Source organism: Haemaphysalis longicornis, unplaced genomic scaffold (genome assembly GCF_048455015.1).
Source record: "Haemaphysalis longicornis isolate Haplotype H1 unplaced genomic scaffold, Haemaphysalis longicornis Haplotype H1 scaffold_1, whole genome shotgun sequence".
Classification (NCBI taxonomy): Eukaryota; Metazoa; Arthropoda; class Arachnida; order Ixodida; family Ixodidae; genus Haemaphysalis; species Haemaphysalis longicornis.
This window is the reverse complement of record NW_027526203.1, coordinates 243,365,541-243,387,032: the sequence shown is the minus strand read 5'-3', so window position 1 is coordinate 243,387,032 and position 21,492 is coordinate 243,365,541. Positions and strand designations below refer to the sequence as shown.

At 46.7% G+C, this 21,492-nt stretch overlaps 1 protein-coding gene across 3 annotated transcripts in view; it reads right to left on the bottom strand.

The window, feature by feature from the left end:
• Window positions 1-14,225, bottom strand: part of LOC144143435 (WD repeat-containing protein 47) — a 180,260-nt gene extending 166,035 nt beyond the window's left edge. The window contains exons 1-3 of one of the 3 annotated variants that reach the window (XM_077675192.1): window positions 14,039-14,225; window positions 7,423-7,690; window positions 1,723-1,966 (exon numbers count right to left, since the gene is read on the bottom strand). In XM_077675192.1, the coding sequence (XP_077531318.1) occupies window positions 1,723-1,966; window positions 7,423-7,664 (486 nt within the window). In that variant the 5' untranslated portion in view covers window positions 7,665-7,690; window positions 14,039-14,225. Of the gene's footprint in view, window positions 1-1,722; window positions 1,967-7,422; window positions 7,691-13,259; window positions 13,282-13,679; window positions 13,943-14,038 lie in introns of those variants that run through there. The other 2 variants (XM_077675198.1, XM_077675203.1) reach the window with 2 other exon arrangements.
• Window positions 14,226-21,492: the final 7,267 nt, after the last annotated feature.

The window sequence follows — 21,492 nt, the reverse complement described above, 5'->3', positions numbered from 1 at the left end:
ATTTTGCATGTTGATTTTTTTTAAAGCAGACTATAGACCGTTCCATCGGGCGAGGGGGAAGCGTACTCTTGCACGCAGCGGTCGCGGCGTGCAGTCCGCCTTTCCCCCTCTCTGGAGTGTGCGCGCCGATCACGGCGGGCCTGGCCCGGATGCTTCTTTGCCTTGACTACGCCCTGTAGGCATCACGCGTGCGGGTTTACCACCAATTTACGCTATATTTTCATGAAATGTTCATAAATAAGCCAGACTAAGAACTTTTGAGTTGCTTGTGTGCTTTAACACGCAAGATTTCTAGCAATTTTGTTCTGCTGAGCTCTTCCTGTACACCTACTTTGGAGTAGTTCCAGAAAATTCTTCTACCTTCTTTCCAAAGTAAACTAGGTCACTGAAACTTGCCTCTGCCACAGATGGTATTAGTTCCATCTCCACCGTTGCTGCAGTCACATTGCGGCAAACCCAGTTCCAAGTATTGTTTTCACAGTGACTACCACCTCCCCAGGTTGTCCCTTTCCCCAGCAAATCTGAGCGGAAGGGGGCTACTGAAGGGGATTCGACCTCCCTTTTTTCCCCATCCCCGATTCAGGCAAAATAAATTTGTTCACTCACTCACTCCAGCCAAGAGTTCAGTCTGTTACCCAAATGTGATGTCTCTTTGTGGGCAACATCAAACTAAGCAACGCAAAAGCGAACGCTTGTCTGGTTGCCCAACGGCGGACGCTTAATAAATCCTTATATGACTTTCTCCAGGAGCTTTATGTTGTACATTAGTGGCACTGCTAAATTGTGCTGCAGAGCAGCTCGAAATTCTAGAGAGAGGAAGTTTTGTTTATAGTTGGTGGCAGTGGTGGCTGATGGTGAGGTGTTTATATATCGATAAGATTTAATACAAACTATGTAATGTTCCAAATACTTACGAAGTTCACCCAAAACTACCTGTATTAACCCCTGCAGGGATATGAAGCCAGAACTTTGTTATACTGACACGCTTCTGCTTGTTGCCCATGGGCGTCGAGCGTATAATCACGGTTAGATCGTTTTAACAAACACCAGTTTTTGCAGTAAAGAGATCAAAATACCCGCTATACACGATCCCGAACACACACACGCAAACACAAAAAATTGTGACGAAGTATTGCAAACATATGTTCGACACGGCATCGTTTACCCACTGTGGACCACGCTACCTCGAGGCGAATTTCAGCTCCCCCGCGGCCCAAAAAGCCGCCAATTTAAGCCAGACCGCTTAAACTGGTCCTATGCAACAACTTTCCCATTTAAAGTATATTACGGAAATGAACGTACAACGCGCTACAACGCAAAATTCATCGAGCCGCCACTGGCACCCATTCTCCGCGGAGCAAACGCCCAAGCCGGAAAATTGGTGAGCTACCAGACGGTGCTGCGCACGCAAGATGGCAGCGCCCTCATTGGAACGGTCTATATGGAAATAGTGTTTTGAAGAGGTCGAAATTTTGAGTGCAGTTGGCCTTTAACTAACTAAGCATTGGATTTCTTTGCACAATAATGTACAAAGCCCATGTGTATCCTTGTTGCTCTTCTGTGGCACAGCTGTTCAAACTGTGCTCACAGGGTCTGGGGTTGCTGCCAGGCCTGCTCACAGCCTCTAGTCCCAGCCTTCGCTCGCCTGAACAATAAACACACTCGTTCATACCCCTGTGCTACCATGTCAGGCAACAGTGGCTGAAGGAGCAAGGAGCACACCTCCTTGAAGCAGTTGACGCGGGCGTTGCTGGGATTCCAGTGCTTGTAGTCCAAGTGGTCACAGAGCCGTGGAAAGGTCAGCAGCAGGCACAGCTGGTTGTAGTGCTCACGTGAGGGGCTGCACTGCTCCAGGGCCCCCAGGCAGGCCACCATCTCCTCCACGCCCAGCTCGGCACTCTGCACGAGCCCAGCCTCCGAACGGATGCACAGGAGCTCTAGAAACTTGTGCTTCAGCACCGAGAACCTGCAGTGTTGGGAGAAAATAAAACAGGGCGAGCCACACTTTGGTGCGACGTGCCTGCCTTACCAAAGAGGCCTATCGATACAGCAGTGTTTCTGCGGCAGCGTGGCATTTACAGGCCTTCGCTGATTGTCATTTCAGTCGTCCTTTGGCTGCATGAATTACTACTTACACACCCACTGCTGCTTCAATGCACTGCAAGTGATGACATAACTGGAAGTGGATGCAAAGTCGGACATGCAAGTGACATCACTTTTGGTCACTTGCATGTACCTAACTGCAGTTTCACTCGATGAGACTTCTTGCTGCCATCCCGGAGGAATTATGGCTGAAACGTGTGAATATTAAATTGCCACCCACGCCGCCATTATACGACGTGACTAAAGCGCGAATGCACACTTGGGGGAGCAGCCGAAAATGGGCACTAAGTGCGCTGACTCGGCGTCACTTTGGTGAAACCCAAAGTTTGGAATTGCTGATGGAGCCTAGTAAAACACATAGCAAAAGGGCATTTCAGTGTGCAGGAACCTCACGCTGTGGACTTTTCTCTCCTTTCAGGCAATGTAAGTGACTATAATTGGACGACCTGAGTCCACCTGAATCCTCAATGGCTACTGAGAAAGTGGCGGTGAGAAAAGCTATCACACTGTCGCAAGAGCCACTCAAGAGATGGTGCAGTGTCACTGCTGCTCATGAAGCCACTCGACTTTCACTGTGATGCCTCCAATTCACATCGATCTGCTTTGTTATTCCATTGCAGCAGTTTCTTAATCCCCCTATCGCCCCCCAAAAATGTTCTTTTTTAAGTGCTACGACCTCCAGCAGCAATCCCATAAAGCTATTTCAATGATGGGTTAATTTCGTCGGCATCAGCAAATCCCTTAAAATGAGACATATTGCATTATGTACAGTTCGGCGCAAAAATAGACAAGGACTATTTGTTCCTTTCTTTTCTATTTTTCAGTTTTATCTAGCATTTTCACAAGCGAGTGTCTTTTATTAATAAACTTAAGTTGTAGTAGCGTTCTTGCGTTGTGTCTTTTCTAATCCTTGTCTATTTTTGCGCTGAACTGTACATAATGGAATACCAACTAGGCCAGTCAATTACGTTACTAAAGACATATTGCATCACAAGCTAAGTGTGCAGGAAGCAGCTTGCGAGTCACAGCTTTTCTGTTTTTTTAATATGTATTTCATTATTGAATTTTGCATTAAACTGGCATGAGTGCTATTCTGACGAGACAATCTTTCAATTTGAGCAAAGCCGTATGGTGTCTTCATGATCCCTATAAAGGTATGCATCTGTTTCTTCATCATTATAATGAACACTTTTCAAGCCAGTGGCCTTGCAGCAGCACAATCCCCCCCCCCCCCCCTGCCACTTTGAGGCAGCCTCTGTTTTCAGAACACAAACATCGCTGTATTATAAGTTACGGGTGCATGGACACAGCAACAGGCAGGTAATGTCATTATTTACTGAACTAAGTCAGCATTGGTCATTTTGCTTTAAAATATGCTTTATAGTCTGCAAAGCATATCTTCCAATCAACAACAGAAACAGAAAAGGTACTAAGAAAATCATTAACAGTTTTACTGTGAAAAAAAAATAATAATAATGAGGCAAGAGGCATCATTTGGTAGGAGGGTTGCAAGCTGGGCTAGTTGGAATTTAGACATTCTTGGATAAAAACCAGCGTGAATTCAGACGAAGACAGAACGAAGTAACCACAAGCGGCTGTCCTTGTGGTTACTTCCTTCTGTCTTCGTCTGAATTCACGCTGGCTTTTATCCAAGAAAATCATTTGGTACTCTGGTTTTGTCAGTTTGTGCATAACAGGGATGCCCAAGGCACCAAACCTTAGCCACAGATTAAGACTACTCCTCTGCTTTGCTAGCAGAAATCATTTAATCACCGATAAGTTAATGGTAGTTACAGGCATGTGTACCTCGTAACAATGCTTAGCAGCCTGTACCCACCGACTCCAAAATTTTTAGCATGTGGCAGTGTGGCAGGCCCCCAGCTTCATAAGAAACCCCCCACCCCCCCACCCTTCAAAAAAAAAACGCAAAACCCAAATATTGGCGATGTTCTGCTTGCCTTGCATTTCTGATGACTGTGTTATGTAGCACTCACCCCTTTTTTCATTCTTATGATTGTATTACACATCAACTTCCCCACCCCCTTTCTACCCCTGCCCTCTTATCCTTCCCCTGATGTTCTTCTCCCTACCACCCTCCCACCTACTTCCCCCCGTTTTTCATTCCACCCACCTCCTCCACTACTTTGTTCCCTTCTCTCCCCCTTCCCCACCACCCTTTCTCCTACATATTCCTGACCCCCCTCTCTACTCCCCTTCCCCTCTCCCCGCCCCAGCCTCTCCTCCCCCATTCACTCCACTGCTCACTCTCCTTCTCATTGCCCTCCCTTTCTTTCCCCCTATCCTACCCTTCAACCTCCCCTCTCACCTTCCCCTCTTCCAACCCCTTCGCTCTCTCCCTCATCTTCCTCCTTCTGACCCAATGACAACACTAGGCTATGTAATTAGGGGGTCACTAGTAATTTGTGGTAACAGGCTATCGGTCAATGACCACTGGGTCACATGAGCCACTGGTGACTCACAGACTGCCAGTGAGTCATTGACTCACCAGGGGCTTTTATCCCTTATATGAGTAACATGCCAACATAAACATACAGGAAGAGACACTAAAATTTTTGTGTTTTACCTAGCCAAAGACTATTGCCTGTAGAAAAGAGAATCTGGTACTGAATTGTCACCTATATTGCATCCTCAAACAGTGTACACATGCAAAAAGTACAGACAATCCATTATACATAAGCACACAGTACAATCCTTGATAACGTCAGTCAAAGATGAGCAGTGAGAAACGCCTCGCGTGCAATTTATTACAACTTAGAAATGAGGGTGGCTAAGCATTCTGAACTTCTTAGGCTGGCCACAATTACTGTCCGACTTTTTATGCCAAGCACCACACTATGACGACGCACCACACAATCCTTTCTTGCACATTCCACACACTTATCTTGATTACTAGGTTTGTGTGCACTATTCAAGACAAGAAAGCAGGATGCAAAGCTTTTACAGCCCAATTCCTTTAGCTCTCCCTGCCATTATTTTTAAAGCACTTGTGTACCTTGTGCTGAATTTTCCCCTCTCCCTACACCCCAGCCTGAACTAATATATTTACAACAGTAAAGCACTCCAATGCCGCACTAGGCCCCAACGCTTGCTTAGGGCATGCCTTATATACACATAGCTAAAAGGACATATCTTGGTACCAAAGCATGCAAGTAAGTGCTTGGTGCTCGAACAAAACTAACCCGCTGCGGTGGCTCAGTGGCTAAGGCCTTGTGCTGCTGATCACGAGGTCGCGGGTTCGATTCCCGGCCGCGGCGGCCGCTTTTCTGATGGAGGTGAAGAGCAACAACGGCCGTGTGTACCAGATTTCGGCACATGTTAAAGATCCCCAGGTGGTCAAAATTAATCCGGAGCCCTCCACTACGGCGCGCCTCATCGCCTGCGTTGCGTCGGCGCGTTAAACCCTGCAATCAACCAATCATGGAACAAAACTGCCAGGTCTATAATAGCTTACTGAGTATTCCATGCAAGCAAGCTTACACAGTTCTCCCCCCATGAAGTGACCGGTCTAGAGCATTACTTAAGCCCACATATAGCCAAAGAGTAAGCAAAAAACCGCTAACAAATACGCTAAAGTATCGCAGGAAATGTCTGATTGATTGATTGATTGGTTTATTGGTTGGTTGGTTGGTTGATTGATTGATTGATTGATTGATTGATTGATTGATTGATTGATTGATTGATTGATTGATTGATTGATTGATTGATTGATTGTAGGGTTTAACCCCTTAAGTGCTTTATTTTTTTTTAGAATTTCCCGACCAAAAGTGCCTATTTTTTTTATTGCTGATTTCGAATCTGATTGTACTAAAAAGTAGCTAGTCGATGTTGAAAAAATATTTGTACCCCACAGTTAGTCAAATCAACACAATAAAGTTTATTTCTGAAGAATACATAGGAAACCAGGTACCTGCTGCTAACAAAATTAAAAACTTTATAAATAGAACAGTTGCAGATGCCACATCTTTCTTCACTTGTGTAGGCTAAGCACCTTTGCAATAGCAGGAGTGCAAGGAATACCCACATCTCTTCCTTCGTTACTGGTACCCATTTTTTGAGGTGGGAGTGATCACTGGGAGGAAAGCATTTCAACTTTTCAGCCGCTTTGCGACTGGTTTTTTCTACCACATCTTATATCAGTTCATCGTCTAGAAACTGCTGAATATATTCCATAATGTCACCCGGCGACGACAATATGAAAGTCTTGACTGGAATGGCCAAGAATGGAAAGCGATGAGCCTTCACAGGAGGATTGTCCACATAAAGCAGGATCCACTCGCGAGCAGTCGTGATGTTCGCTTCCCCGCTGTCTTTGTCATCACCGGAGGAGCTGCTCAATTCACCGTCATCGCTGTCTTCACTTCCAGAGACAAGATAAACATCTGTATCCGAATCAGCATCACTTGAAGAAGATGACGAAAATGAACAGCTTCTTTTTCTAGTTGATGGGCCAGCTATGCATGGGTCGGCGCCACCGCACGCCATATTTTCATAAAAAAAGCGCGCCTTGCCGCAGGAGAAAACTAATTCGTCGAGTAAATGCTGCCATCTAGTGGATGGCACGCAATCTAAGCCGCAGACGAGCGCTTCTCGTCCTGAACAGTATAGGGCAGTACCGATTCCGCTAAGACGAGCTCTGCTCGTCCAAAGCAGTTTGGTGACAGTTTGGGCAGGACGAGCTCTGCTCGTCCAAAGCACTTAAGGGGTTAACACGCCAACTATCAAAACTCGCAAAAATATCAAATGTTATTTAAAGAATTGATTTTCTTCGCCTGACCCTGACATGCTAATGGTTTTTATTATATTATATTAACTTTGTCTTGTGTGAATTTTGAGCCAGGAGGTCCCCCTGACAGTTTTTACTTCGGGACCTCCTTCTGTACTAACATCAATAACGCATTTTGTAAACCAAACATTTATTGAATAAACCTTGATAAACCTTGAACCTTGAACGAAACACAGGCAATGAGGCGCGCCGTAGTGGAGGGCTCCGGATTAATTTTGACCACCTGGGGATCTTTAACGTGCGCGGAACTCTCGTACACACGGCCGTTTTTGCTTTTCGCCTCCACCAGAAAAGTGGCCGCCGCGGCCGGGAATCAAACAAGCGACCTCATGCTCAGCAGCATATCGCCTTAGGCACTGAGCCACCGTGGCGGGTACAGGAAATGTCTGCAAAGAGCAGACCCAAGTACTATCGAGTATGGCAGCCAACTGCACTTTCAGTGCAGTAGGCTGCCACACCTGATAAGTGCAGTTGGCTGCCATACTCGATGCAGTTCAAACTGAAAGTGCACTGACTTGAAGCGCTTGCCATCGAAGGCCTCCATGTCCTCGAGGGGCTGGACAAAGTTGAGCGCGTCATCCCATTGGCCGTCGAGAATGAGCTGTCGTAGAAAGAGCAGGTCGTCAGACAGGGCCCCGTTGATGACGCCCGACTCGCGCTCCAGCGCCAGCTGGCTGATGCTCAGCTCCCGATTGGCCAGGAACTCCAGCACCAGCCGTACCACCTCCGCCTCCTCCAGGCACAGGTGCGCAGCCATTGCGGCTAGGGGCCAACCAGCTGCAGCTGCACGTCCAGAGAAAGGCGGTCTCACCATCAGCTATAGAACACTGAATAAACTTTTTTTTGTTGAACGCACACTGCAACTGCCCTTAAAACACAATGGCTGCAGAAAAGGAAAACTATTTTGGCAATTCAGTTTTACCCCTTAGTTCCTTTTTAAGACTTTCCAAAGCTTAGTGCAATTCTTTCACGTGCAAAGCATGCTGCTGCCAGTAAAAGCCTGACGTCGTGCAAAGTCCCTTTGCAAAGCCACCCAGAAAGGCGCCAGTAAAGTTTTACAAGATGTGCCTAGTGCCATACAAAAAACACCCCTAAGGTGCAGTTTCACCTCCCATTACCAACCAAGCAAGTCCAACAACAGAGCAGGAGACCACTGAGGCTGCAAATATCTGAATTCTGCCACACCACTAATATACCAAATAAAAAAAAGGCATTTAAAATCCTAAAGGCCGGGACACTGCACCTGGGATATGTAGTGGGCAATGCCAAAAGGGCAAGAGGTAAAGTTGACCCGCCCAGAGTCCTTGAATTTGCACTAAAATCTCATACAAATGGGTTTCACCTCCATCAAAAATACAGCTCTTCAGGCGAGGCTGCAGCCCAGTTACTCTGCCCCTATGTCAAACATAATGAAAAGCGTGATTAGAATAAATGAACTTATTTTATGTGGATGGTGCTACGGACTAAGAGATAAAGGGTGGTGGAAGGAAGGAAAGGTGGTCCACATTTTCACTTTTAGGTCCTCCCCACGAGGTGCGCCTCCTTGGCAAAGGCCCACATCGCGAGCAGCACCTCTCCAACTTAATGTTATAGTGCCCCAAAGGATGCTTTTGGCTCTGGAACCAGGGAGGGCAATAGTGGGGGCAATAGTGAGAGGGAGGGCAATGGGAGGGCAATAGTGAGAGTCGAGCAACCTGAAGAAAGGCACAGAACAGACTAACGCAATCTAGGTGGGGAAATGGATGTACACGAACTGGAAAGATGCAGTGGCAGTCTAGTCAACTCAAAGCCTAAACTTATTAGCTGCGGCACAATCAACAACACCAACCCAACAGCAACAGAAGCAACTGCCATCACTGCCCCCCCTTTCTTATTATGGACCCAAGTCGCATGCCAAGAATGCACTAATGGAAGAATACCAAGGACAGCGGCTCATCTCCTCACAAGCATCAGTAACAACTCTGACCAAAGACAACAAAAGACATGGACCCCAGGACATGAAGGAATAGATGTGAACAAGGCAGCACATCAGGCTGCTCATGACTTAATGAACAGAGTGGAGATCAACCCGTTTTGCTTCACGCCCTGCCACGTGAATACAGCGAAAGACTTGAGGTGCTTAGAGCTGAAAGATGCGAACGCTTGCCACCCCACCAAAAACCTGCCACAGAAGAAGCCATATCAGACAAATTCAAACACACATCTAAATCTACGCACATACAGCCTAATGCATCCAAGACAATATCGAGGCTCTTGCTCCAATTGCAGCAGCAAGTCGACATTATACCATGTTACATGGGAATGAAGGGACAAAAGATCAGGCAGTACGAAACCTCAGACCGAAAGTTTCAAAGGGGACCGATTAACTAGGCTCAAGAGGTGGCGAGGTCAACGGAGTCTTGAAATACAGACATATACCATCACTCTGCATTGAACACCTATCTGTCTCTTTTCTCAATAAAGTAATTGATGATGACAATGATCAAGTGGTATATCAAATGTGTGCTCATTATGGTGTGCCAAAGCCATAAGAATCCACCTAAAAAGCGGCCGGGTGTAGCCAAAAAATTGTGTGAAATTGGTCCTGTGACCCAACGGCGACCAGTGACATGTCAAGCATCAGATCAGACAGGTTTCCTTAAAAGGTGACATGGTGCTGCCAAAACTCGCAGTCACGTGGCCAGACCTCTGCAAGCTTGCATCAAACCACAGCGAATGCAGCTATAATAGTCCAGTAAAAAAACTGCCCATTCACTGATGCTCAATTGCTATCACATCAGTACAAGCAGCAGCACCGTGATTCCGGTTGAATGCTTTGCGGGAACAGGTTTGCAAAAATTTTATTTTTTATAGCACAGTTTTGAGAAGCAGATCATGGCGATCTACTACAGCAAACTGCCTTTGTTTGAAGGAATGGCAAGTCCACAGAATGGTACAGTTGAATTACTCTCCAACTCTGTTTAAACAGGGCTTGCTTGTTGTGTGGTGCACGTCTACACACAACAAACCCTGTTCAAACCGTGTTTCAGACCCACTGTTCCTACATCCAACATCAGGGCCATACTACAAACAGTACAGTCAATGAAGGGCTTCAAACAGCTTGGAACTAAACTTACGGACTAAACTTAGCAAAGAGAAATGAATAATTTCTACCCCTTGTCCACATTAATGTCATGTAAGCACCACAAAAAGCAAAAAGGCAATGCCAGAATTACAAATTCTTAAAGGAGCCATGAAGAGAAAATACAACTTCGTTTAATTTGAAAGAACTAGGATTCAGTATCTCACTCAGCTCCATTACAGCCACAAAAGATGTTTTTTTAACGAAAAAAAAGCAAGAAGTATTTAAAAACTTTCAAAATTTGCGCCACAGTGACGTGTTATGAGCAAGAATGACGTCACACGGGCCAAAAATAAAACATAATTTTCAGTGCGTTAACTGCACGTTAGCATTCAAGTGATGCGGTCAAATGGAACTAGAGGCCCCATTACAGACGTCCAGTCATGTCTCGTCGCGACAGGTCAGTTAGGCGGCCGCCAATCGCACAAACAAGGTTCCGTGACGTCATAGAAAAGTTGCGGGAAATTGGCTAAGGGGTCGCCACGGCTTCACACGTTTTCTTTAATATCTCCGTTATTTGTTCGAAGATTGCGATGATATTGGTATCATTGTTATCGGGACTAAGCCGTCTTTCTAATGAACCCAACTTGTATTTTGTCTTCATGGCTCCTTTAAGAACTTGTTTTTACACCCTCGCTGAGATATACGCAGAAAAACGTTGCATGATGTATGTAATATATGCTCGCATTTGAACCAATACAGCACAAATAGAAAAGGTAAGAAAATTGCACCAATTAGTTTGCAATAATTAAGTGCTGTCACAGCTAGCCCTTTGCAAATTCGTCCAACCCAAGCCATTCTTGTGCCTCCATTACATTTTCTACACTCTGCTTCACATTTTTTTTATTAGCATTGCATTTATACTTGGCTGTACATATGTGTAAAGAAATGCCTCGTGCTTCTCCCCATTCACCGTGAGAATGAAAAGTGGTAATGTTCATCTGCAAGTGATGTTCACAACGACGAGCTTAATTTGCTCATGGCACTGCTGACCTCCCCTCCCCTCCAAATTTTTTTGCTGAAAAAAATGGCAAGATTGCAAAATGGCAAAAAAATGGCAAAAAATGGCAATGGATGGCAAGCCCGATTGCTAAGCTAATTAACCAATTTAATGAAGCAGCGATTTGCTCCTTATATATGCCCTTCTATTCAAAGCACTTCTCTGTATTGCCAATCATACAAACAGGTGCAGTTTTGTAAAGCAGGTATGAAACAAATCAAGCCACCACGCGTGCGCGCACGCACACGCACACAGATACATGTGCGTGTGTGCGCATTTTCTTCTTTCGGCCTGAAACAAATGTTAACATGCACTTCCATAGAAAAAGAAAAAAAGAAATGCCATGCTTGCTTGACTATAAGTGTTCTTTCTTTGGGTGGGGGAGTGACGAGGCGGTTGTGATGTCAACAGACCTTGAATCAAAGCTAACTCTAGACCAGGGGTCGGCAAACTACGGCCCGCGGGTCGCATGCGACCCGCGGGGCAGTATGATGCGGCCCCCAGCACGTCGTCAGAACCACTACCGGCTATAGCCGGTCGTGGTCAGAACCCCCACCCTTCCCCCTGTCACATTCCATACGAAGGCCGAGACCCCAGTTTTGACCTCAAATGGGATTAGACGGGAGACAAGAACAGAGAATTGATCGCTTCCAGTTGCATTGTCCCCCATATTCACACAAAGCCAGATTATAGTCAATTATTGTCAAATATTATTGGCAATCTGCTGATTTTTTTCTCTTTGCCTTCAAAGCCCCTTCCCCCTCGCACCCGATCTGCCGTCCGGCCTTCAGCCGTGTCGGCTTCACGCAACTCGGCCCTCGACATCAAAAGGTTGCCGACTCCTGCACTAGACTATCTTTGCAAATGAGTGACTGTTTCGAACCGCATGATTAAGGTGTTTTTCGCTCCTACAAGTCCCATAACGAAGAAAATCTGGTTGTCAGCAAATTTACTCAATTTATTCTGAAGGGGAAAAGCAATGAAGGCACTGTCTGAGAATTCAGGTCACTTTGCCCCCCGCCCCGGCGTAAAAGCTATGGCGAAAATGATATTGTATAATTACTATTGAGAAGAAATCGGAGCAAAATAAAAGTTTAAATTTTCCATTCCACATGTAGCAGAAGGGGTTCCCCGAGATTAAGGGGGAGGGGGGGGGGGGGGATGACACTGAGGTTTAGTCCCACTTTCGCTGCACATCAGATAACATTTGAAAATATTAAAAAAAAGAGTAGTAAATGACTGCTAGCTACAAAAACGATGGACGAGAGAGGCAGATAGACGGGACAGACGTTCAAACATTGAGTCGAAACACAATTGCAGCTAGGAAGTCCGTTTTCCTAAAGAAAGATGCGACTTGGTGCGTTGGTGCAAAACAAACTACCAGAATGGAATTTGTTCTGCAGGCCGTAACTGTTTTGTGCGAATAAGCTGTATGATTGACTTTGCTAAAGCATAAACACATTTTGCCTGTATCCATTCGCCACAAATATAGTTTTCAGGCACAAAACAACACCATTTTTTGTCTAATTTACTCCATGTTCCCAGTGACATGCACACTTCGCAATAGCAGCAAAACCAGAAAAAAATTACAACAGAAGGTGCACAATTCAGATTTGTAAACTATATATGTGAGGATTTTGTTCATTATAAATACACAAAGCTTTCTATCAAAAAAATTATTCTAAGCGCAAAGGACGCCTTCTGTGTCAAACTCCTACCTCAACATTAATTTTAACAGGCTTATTAAACACAGCTACAGGAAACAAAAAGACATTTCCAATTTATAGAGGGCAATGACCTGAGTACACCGCTTTGCCTCATGCATGGGAAGCGAGGTATATTTAATCCAACTGAACTGGTACAGTCAAGGCTAGAAAGGTATTAAGGCTAGAAAACAAATTACCATTTACAAACGTAAATTTTTCTAATGCCGGGAGCCCAAACAGTAAAAATATAACATAACTGTACATTTTGCGTTTTTTTTTTTCGTTATTACTTTTGGTAGACGTTAAGATGACCGAAAACAGGAAAACTATATACCACGAAGCGCAGAGAGACGGACGCTATGAAATTAACCAGTGCTAAAAACCTTCTTTTGGCGCGATAACCATGTAAGTTCCTAATTAGAAATTTTAGGCGAAGTTTAAAAACCGCGTGCACAGAAACACGGAAGCAGACTCTCACTCAAAGAACGCGGCTAGAGTGCTAGAGCGCTGCTACAGAAAACATACTTGCGGCAGGCTGACAGCTACACACACAGCCACAGGGCGTCTGGCACCCTGTCGCGGCGTGTACTAATGAAACAGCATGAAGCAATTAGAGCAAGGTCGGCGACGCAGCCATCGTCATTGCGAAAAAAACCGGCGTGCAGTCAAATATGCATCGCGGGATGGACTCGTCTGAATATCAAATGCAGCGCTGAGCGGCGACACGCCCACGCGTGTGACCCTGTGTTTGCCACCATAGGTGGTTCCGAACAATGTTCAAGAGGCTAGATAAAACAGTCGCCCCTCGCGGCCGCCACAGAGCGCAACGACATCCCCTGTACGGAAGAAGAGCGGGCTGAGCAGGTCAATTATACCAAGACGGGACGCGCTCGACGCAGGCTAAATATAAACACCGCGAAGATGTCACAATGAACTAGCCCTTACGATGTTCTAGGCTGAGCAGTACACTGCCGGTGGCAAATGCCAGGGCGTGCACAAACGGACCACTCGGTCAGACAGGAAGCAGGCGATTAAACCGATTCATCTATCCGCTCTCGCTGGCGACGGTCGCTTCGGCGAGATGCGAACGGTTACAAGCGTCTCGCCCCGCGACTACAGGAAGCCAGGGTCACAAACAGCCCCACCGAAATTACCCCCTGCATCGGGCCTCGCGCCGCTACACGTTGTTCGAAGGTGACGGTCAGCGAAGAAGCTGGGAGCGTAAAAGCAGCAAAAATAGCATATCCCACCGTCATTAGGTAATGTCACCGGCGGAGAGCGCGAGCAATTACGGTTGCACTCACCTCTAGTGTTTCAAGCTAGTTGAAAGCTAGAATCAGTCGCAGCGGCATTAGCTCCGCTTCCTCTACATAGAGCACGCTTAAAACAATACTCGGCATTCAACTTCCCATAGAAACATATTAAAAGTTCGTCGGCGAACCAACGTGACGCCTAGAAGCCATTCAACTCGAACCATGCATGGCCGACATGTTTGCTCACGTACCACTGCTGCCCCCTGGTACGCAGGAAGGGAATCTAGTGAACTTGCGGGAAATTTAAAATTTCAAGCGCTGGTGGTAGTAGTAGTAGTAGTAGTAGTAGTAAACTTTATTTGGTGAAAAGGGTTGAGGGAAAAGGGGGAGAGATCAAGGGTGGGATCCAAATTCCAGGACCCCAGAAACTATTTGGCCATCCCTGGCCCTACTAAGCAGCGCAAGCTGCTGTGCAGGGTCCGAGCTAGACAGGGCTTCCTCCCATGACTCTAATGAGGTTTGGTGGCTATTTTTGTCCCAAGTAATTGGGCAATTCCAGACTGTATGGAATATATCGGCCTTCTGGTGACACTGCTTACAGTCCTCATTATACTTTTCTGGGAACATAAGTGATAGTCTGGACTTATGCAAGTAGGTGTTCGTTTGTATTTTTCTAAGATTTCTCGCTTCTTCAGCAGTTAGGCTGGGGTGGGGCGTAGGCATTGATCTTCGGTGAAGCCTATAGGATGTTAATTTGTCTGTGCCTTGACAGTAAGCAGGGAGGGCGTACGAATGTTCCGGGCCTCTGAGGTGTATGGTAGTCCTCGCAAGAGAATCGGCCGCCTCGTTACCCTCTAGCCCCTGATGGGCGGGAGTCCAGACAAGTGTGTGCTTCTGTTTTAGAATTTTTGGGAGAAGTCTTTCAGCATTCCTTGGGACGATGCCGCAGATGAAGTTCCTTATGGCCCTGGTCGAGTCAGTGATAATTATTGAGCCCTTATTCTTGAATTCAGCCCATCTGATTACTAGTATGACGGCAGCAGTTTCTGCTTCTTGAATATTCAGTTGTTTGGTAATGATGAAATCCAGCATCTTCCCATGTTCATTGATAGCTACGGCTGATGCATTGCCTTGCTTGTTTACTGCCGCATCGGTGTAGATTGCGTTTGGATTGTCCTGATATGTTTTTCGGATGTAGCGAGTTCTTGCCAATCTTCTGCCCTTATTGTGAGTGGGGTCCATTTTCTTGGGAATGGGAGAGGTCTTGATACAGTGTCTTTGAGCGGGTGTTAAATCGACCATCCTATTAATGAAGGCTGCATGAACCTCCTGTCCAGATCTTCTGAGAATTTCTCTGCCCGTTCTGGTTTTGAGGAGGCGTTCTTTCTGGGCATCTAATAGCGTAGTCTTGATTTCTCTGAAGGTGTTGTGTACGCCGAGCTTCAGGAATTTTTCGTTGGATGTGTAAATTGGTAGGCCTAGAGCGGTCTTGTGAGCTGTTCTTATTATGGCATCGGCCCTTTCCTCTTGTTTGTGATCCATCCGGTGGAAGGGAAAGGCTATATGCAATGCGGCTCATTATGAGGGCCTGAGCAAGGCGGAGGGTGTCCTCCTCTCTTATGCCCTTCCTAGCTCTTGTAATCCTTCTTACTACTCTGGCCAGCTGTTGAGCCGTCTTGCCAAGCTTGTTGAGAGTATTTGTGGCTTTATTGTCTTCCTGAATGACCATGCCTAGTATTCTTATTGCGGGGCGGAAAGGGATGTTCTGTCCATCCAGTATAATGCTGCCTGGAGGGATGTTGTTTCTCGTCGACCTTAGCCTGATGAGTTCAGATTTTTCAGGGGCGCATTTAAGCCATTTTTTATGATCGGATCTTGGAGGTCGTGGATAACATCCTGTAGCAGATCTAATTTAGATTGCAATGTTCCGCTTTTCGTCCAGATAGTAATGTCGTCGGCATATATGACTTTTCCCATTTCTTCCCGTTCTTCCAGTTTCTTAGCAATTTTGATCATTGTTAAGTTGAACAGAAGAGGCGAATTGATCCCTGGGGCGTGCCTCTGTTTGGTGCCTTAAAGGGGTCGGATCGAGTGTTGCCTATGCCGATTGCAGGGGCGTAGCCAGGATTTTTTTTCGGGGGGAATTAAAGTTGTTCTCAAGCCCCCCCCCCCCCCCCCCCCCCCCCGACAGAACAAAAATCGCGGTAGTTTGTAAGCGTCCCTAAAGGCTAAGACAAAATACATTGTTGGTTCATTAAATAGACTCCATTGTCCGGATAGCAATGCTACCATCTTATCGCAAGCTTCAAAGGAATAGTCGAGATATTAAAGAAAACCTTAGAAGCAGTGGCGAATCCCCAGCCAGCCACTTTCCGGCAATTTCTTTATGACGTCACAGGATCCTGTTGGTACGATTGGCGCCCAGCGACCTAAACCACCGCCACAAAACATGATCGCGCGACTGTTGAAGGGCCTCTAGTTCAATTGATCATATCATGTGAATTTTAACTTGCTGCTAACTTATAACTACGTCCTAATGCTGGCCTAAACTACATCACTGCTGCCGATATTACGTCACTGCAGCGCGAAATTAGCTAATTTTTTTTTTATGTGTTGCCTTGCTTCGGTTGAAAAACGTCTTCTGTGACTGGAATGGAGCTGAGTGAGTCACCAAAGGTTAGTTCTTTCAAATTCAACAAGGTTGTATTCTGTCTTGAAATGGGCTGTGTAAGGTCTCGCTCAGGATATTGGTGTTGATTATGATGTTATTTTAGTGCCAGGTGAAGTTGTAAACGGGGAAAAAATCCGCAGACAACGTGGTGCAAATCTGCGCCCGTAATACGGGACGTATACTACACGCACGGGCACCTTGTGCAGACATTGCATTGAATGACCATAGTTTCATGTGATTACTTGCTTTATTTCAACGTGTGTGGTATGATGAGTGTGACATCCGCAACAAAACGGCTAGGCCTTAAGAATTAGTTTTTTTTATTTAGTTGCTCTTTCCCAAAATGCAGAAGAAATTTTTTTGCGTATGAGCATTTTACGCCCGTACAGCAGCAATGGAGCTCATTTTGTGCAGCCCACATCGAATCTATGCACTTACTTTACGTGTAGCGCTGGTCTGATTACCCGAACATGGTAGGATTAGCCCTCACGCAAAGCGGAATAATTCAGCCACCGGTATTGTCAAGCCTTGTCAGTTGAAATTTTCGCTTCTGTTTTGATTCTGTGACGCAGTCCGCCTCGTAGCTTCTAAAGACGCCGGGCGGACATGAGAAGCTGGTGCTTTGTAACAACATCAATCTGGTTAACATTTCGGTACAGCCCAAATGTAGACTCTGCTGTAATGAGCTCCCCCTTGGTGTTTTAAAATGCTTGCATTATTCTCTGTCAAGTTTTCAATGCTTCGTGCATAAATGCCCTATAGTCTGCCTGAAGGCGGGTGCTATCCAGCAACTTTCTGGGTCGGCCATCCCCTTTAGTTGTAGGTACCGCTCCTGGATAAGGTAGAGCAAGTCACTGCAAATTTCACAATTCAATGCTATATAGGACTAATAAATAATATAATAATAAATAATAATAAATAATATATAAATAATAATGCAAAGACGGCGTTGTCTGACCATACTGTTGCGGTTGGTCATGTTTACGCAAGTTGAGCAAAATCTTGCTGCGTTTGAAATTTCGTCGTGAGCAGAAATAATTATGAGGTCCTACCATTCTGGTTTGAAACATTAATGGAAGAACATATTTTTTAGAGGACGCGTGCGCTGCTTTGTTCGAGTACACACTGTCGGTTTTAAAGCTAAACGATAAAACAGCATGGGCGGGAATGTATAGGGCGTATAGGAATTTTGTCGTTTTCGTTAGCGACACGGGGAATGGAAACTATGTTGGGAAGCTCCTTGGTCCACCAGAAAACGGAGCATTGGGCAGTTGCACAGAGCCAGCATGACCTTCGGGCGTGGTGCTATGCTCGAAACAAGTTAGCATGTTGTTGCCAGCAGTGCACCAAGAAAACATGCGTAAGGGCATGACCCCGCGTACATAAATGCTACAGACTACCGTGTTTCAGCACGAAACGGACAGCAATAGTAGAGTTAAGGCATTCGCTTGATTGACAGCGACCGTGATGTTCAAGCATGGTTTCAGGTTACGACATAATATATTGGCAAAAAATTGCAAAGTGTGCGGAGATAATTCCTGTTTACGGTGATGATTCCTCGGTCATTTTGGTTACTTAAGTAATGCTGACTTGCTCAAAATCCAGGCAGAATTACATCAGCGCGCTGAAGTGTGCGGGTGTTCTTGAAAGGGCCTGTGGTCTGTAGCCTAGCTGTTTTTTTAAAATGACTACATTCGTTCATCATGCCAAATCGATTGAGCATTGAAAGAACGATACTCTTGAGCCCACAAAACTTTAAAGAAAGGCCATAAAGAGGGCAAGGAAAATTCTACTAGAAAGGCACGTTCGTTTCGTCGCCACCAGTACGAAGGCCCTTCACTTGCGCACACTGCTATGATGATTTTAAAATTGGGTGTAGCAGTGGATGCACCCGTCGGTATGCAACGGGGCAACAAAAGTCGCGATGACGGGCACACCATGCAACAGCGGCTACGTTACATGGAGTCGCATGCCTGTAAATGAAGCAAACTACTAGAACTGCAGAGAGAACAAATACATATTTTAACTCTTCATGTACTTTAACTCTTCGTGTTCATGGACAGCGGTGACTCTTCATGTACGTAACGCTGTCCCGATACGCTCTGAGTAACCCTCGCCAACTTTGTGCATCATGGATAATCAGGCGGATATGAGTTGAATTTACGTTTTCCCTCGTTCAAAGTTACCTATCCGCTTCATCGTGGGCGCTCCTTTCAACAACCAATTCAAACGCAAATATTGCATTTGAAATAAACCGAGATCAAATTTTTTGGCTCGCAGAAATAAAGGTACTGTGACATCGTGTAAATATTAGGAAGCGATTATTTAAATATGACAGGATTGCAGGGATAACGCAAGGATAAATCAATGGTCAGGGGAAGAAAATGACTTACAATTAGGGTCTCTGTTGTGCGTTGGCACTTCGCAAAGCCAGGGCGCTGCTGTCCTTGCGCCGTTTTGTCATATCGCCGTTGTGACTCCGGCCCCTGAATATACACTGCTCTGGGCAGCCGCCGCCCAGGGAAAAAGCGACCGTGGACGCAAAGGAGGGGCTTTAGTTGTGACTGAGGTCGAAGATGGCCATCAGGTATTTGTTACTGTCGCGACCGCCGTCTGCAGGGCTGGTGACCGTCGTTCCTTCACGTTTAGGATTAAAGCGCTGGACACATGTACGACTGGTACATGCGATTCGCATGCGACTGATCGTTACGATTGATCGTTAGGACCCGTTTTGGCGTCGATCGCTGGTCGGAGGAGGCTCACGACGTGCGTCTGGCAAGCCAGATGCAGTCGTGCCATCGTTGCAATCGTCGTGAGGCCACAGCCAATGAGAGCCCGCTGAGCCCCAACACCCCGCAACCGGCGTGCGTTGCTCTGGTCGGCTCGGGTGTTGGAAACTCTAGGCTTAGCATCCTGGCGGATATTTGATTGCCGCTATCTGTGTAACTGCGAATGACAATCCGTAACACAACTTTTCACCACACTATCATCCCTTTTCTCGCATAAGCTACTTCTTTTTAGCGATCAGATTGATTCAGAAGAGCAGCGACAAGCGCGGTTGCTACCGTGGTCTGCGCCGGTTCGAGCCGCTGAGTGTGCCGAGCTGGCAGGCGCGACCGGCGTGTGCGCGGACTGTTTCCGAAGGCAGAAAACACTTCGCGATTGCCTGCTTTATCAATTTCTTGCGAACAAACGTGCGGAATCTACAAATTCAGCTCAGCGATCGTCGTAGTTGAACATCTGCGTAGCCTGTTTCGATGCTTCCGCGCAGGTATTGCCAAGCGCTGGACACATGTACGATTTGTACACGCGATTCGCATGCGACTGATCGTTACGACTGTCACCACGACTAGTCGTACGCGTGAATTTGAGACACATGACCCGATGCGTGCATGCGATGCGTCGTCGGCGTCGCTCCGCCCACCGTTTTTGCTCCATGGTCAACTACGACTATCGCTGAGCTGAATTTGTAGATTCCGCGCGTTTAATCGCAAAAAATGGATAAAGCAGGCAATCGTGAAGCGTTTCCTGCCTTCGGAAACAGTTCGCGCACACGCCGGCCGCGCCTGCCAGCTCGGACACTCAGCGGCTCGAACCGGCGCAGACCACGGTAGCAACCGCTTGTCGCTGCTCTTCTGAATCAATCTGATCGTTAAAATGAAGTTCCACATGCGAGAAAGTAGGTGTTAGTGTGGTGAAAAATTGTGCTTGGGATTGTTATCAGGGCTTATTTTAAAAGCGGCGATCAGATATCTGCCGCGATGCAAGCGTATACGCTGACCGGCCCCCGCGGCGCGCGGCGGGCGGTGCGCCGACCGGTCGAGAGATGGCAATACCTGCGCGGAAGCATCGAAACAGGCTACGCAGATGTTCAACTACGACGATCGCTGAGCTGAATTTGTAGATTCCGCGCGTTTGTTCGCAAGAAATTGATAAAGCAGGCAATCGCGAAGTGTTTTCTGCCTTCGGAAACAGTCCGCGCACACGCCGGTCGCGCCTGCCAGCTCGGCACACTCAGCGGCTCGAACCGGCGGGTAGCAACCGCGCTTGTCGCTGCTCTTCTGAATCAATCTGATCGCTAAAAAGAAGTAGCTTATGCGAGAAAAGGGATGATAGTGCGGTGAAAAGTTGTGTTACGGATTGTCATTCGCAGTTACACAGATAGCGGCAATCAAATATCCGCCAGGATGCTAAACCTAAAGTTTCCAACACCCGAGCCGACCAGAGCAACGCACGCCGGTTGCGGGGGGTTGGGGCTCAGCGGGCTCTCATTGGCTGTGGCCTCACGACGATTGCAACGATGGCGCGACTGCATCTGGCTTGCCAGACGCACGTCGTGAGCCTCCTCCGACCAGCGATCGACGCCAAAACGGGTCCTAACGATCAATCGTAACTATCAGTCGCATGCGAATCGCGTGCACTAGTCGTACATGTGTCCAGCGGGAACTTGGGCGGCGAGCCGCAGCGTGCCGCAGAAAATGACTGTGTGCAACACCGCTTTCAGAAGGGGGCACGCAGTGCGCGCAAGCTGAGAACAAGGAATTATCCCACGTCAACACCCTCCCGGGCTCCACAGAAACGTGAAAACGAAAGAGGGAAGGGTGGACGCACGGAAGAAGGGCATACTTTGCCGCATCCACCTAAAGCACACATTTCGCCCTGACCCATCGCTTTCTTCAGTTAACTTGCAGGAGTATTGACTGTCTGCCACCGCCGCTTGCACGTAGTTCTGCTTACACACACAAAGATATTTTCCCTTACCGGCCTTCATCGTACCAGTATTCACCCATCAATGGCTGGTGGTCTTTCTTTTTCTACGCTTCCAGTTAGTGCG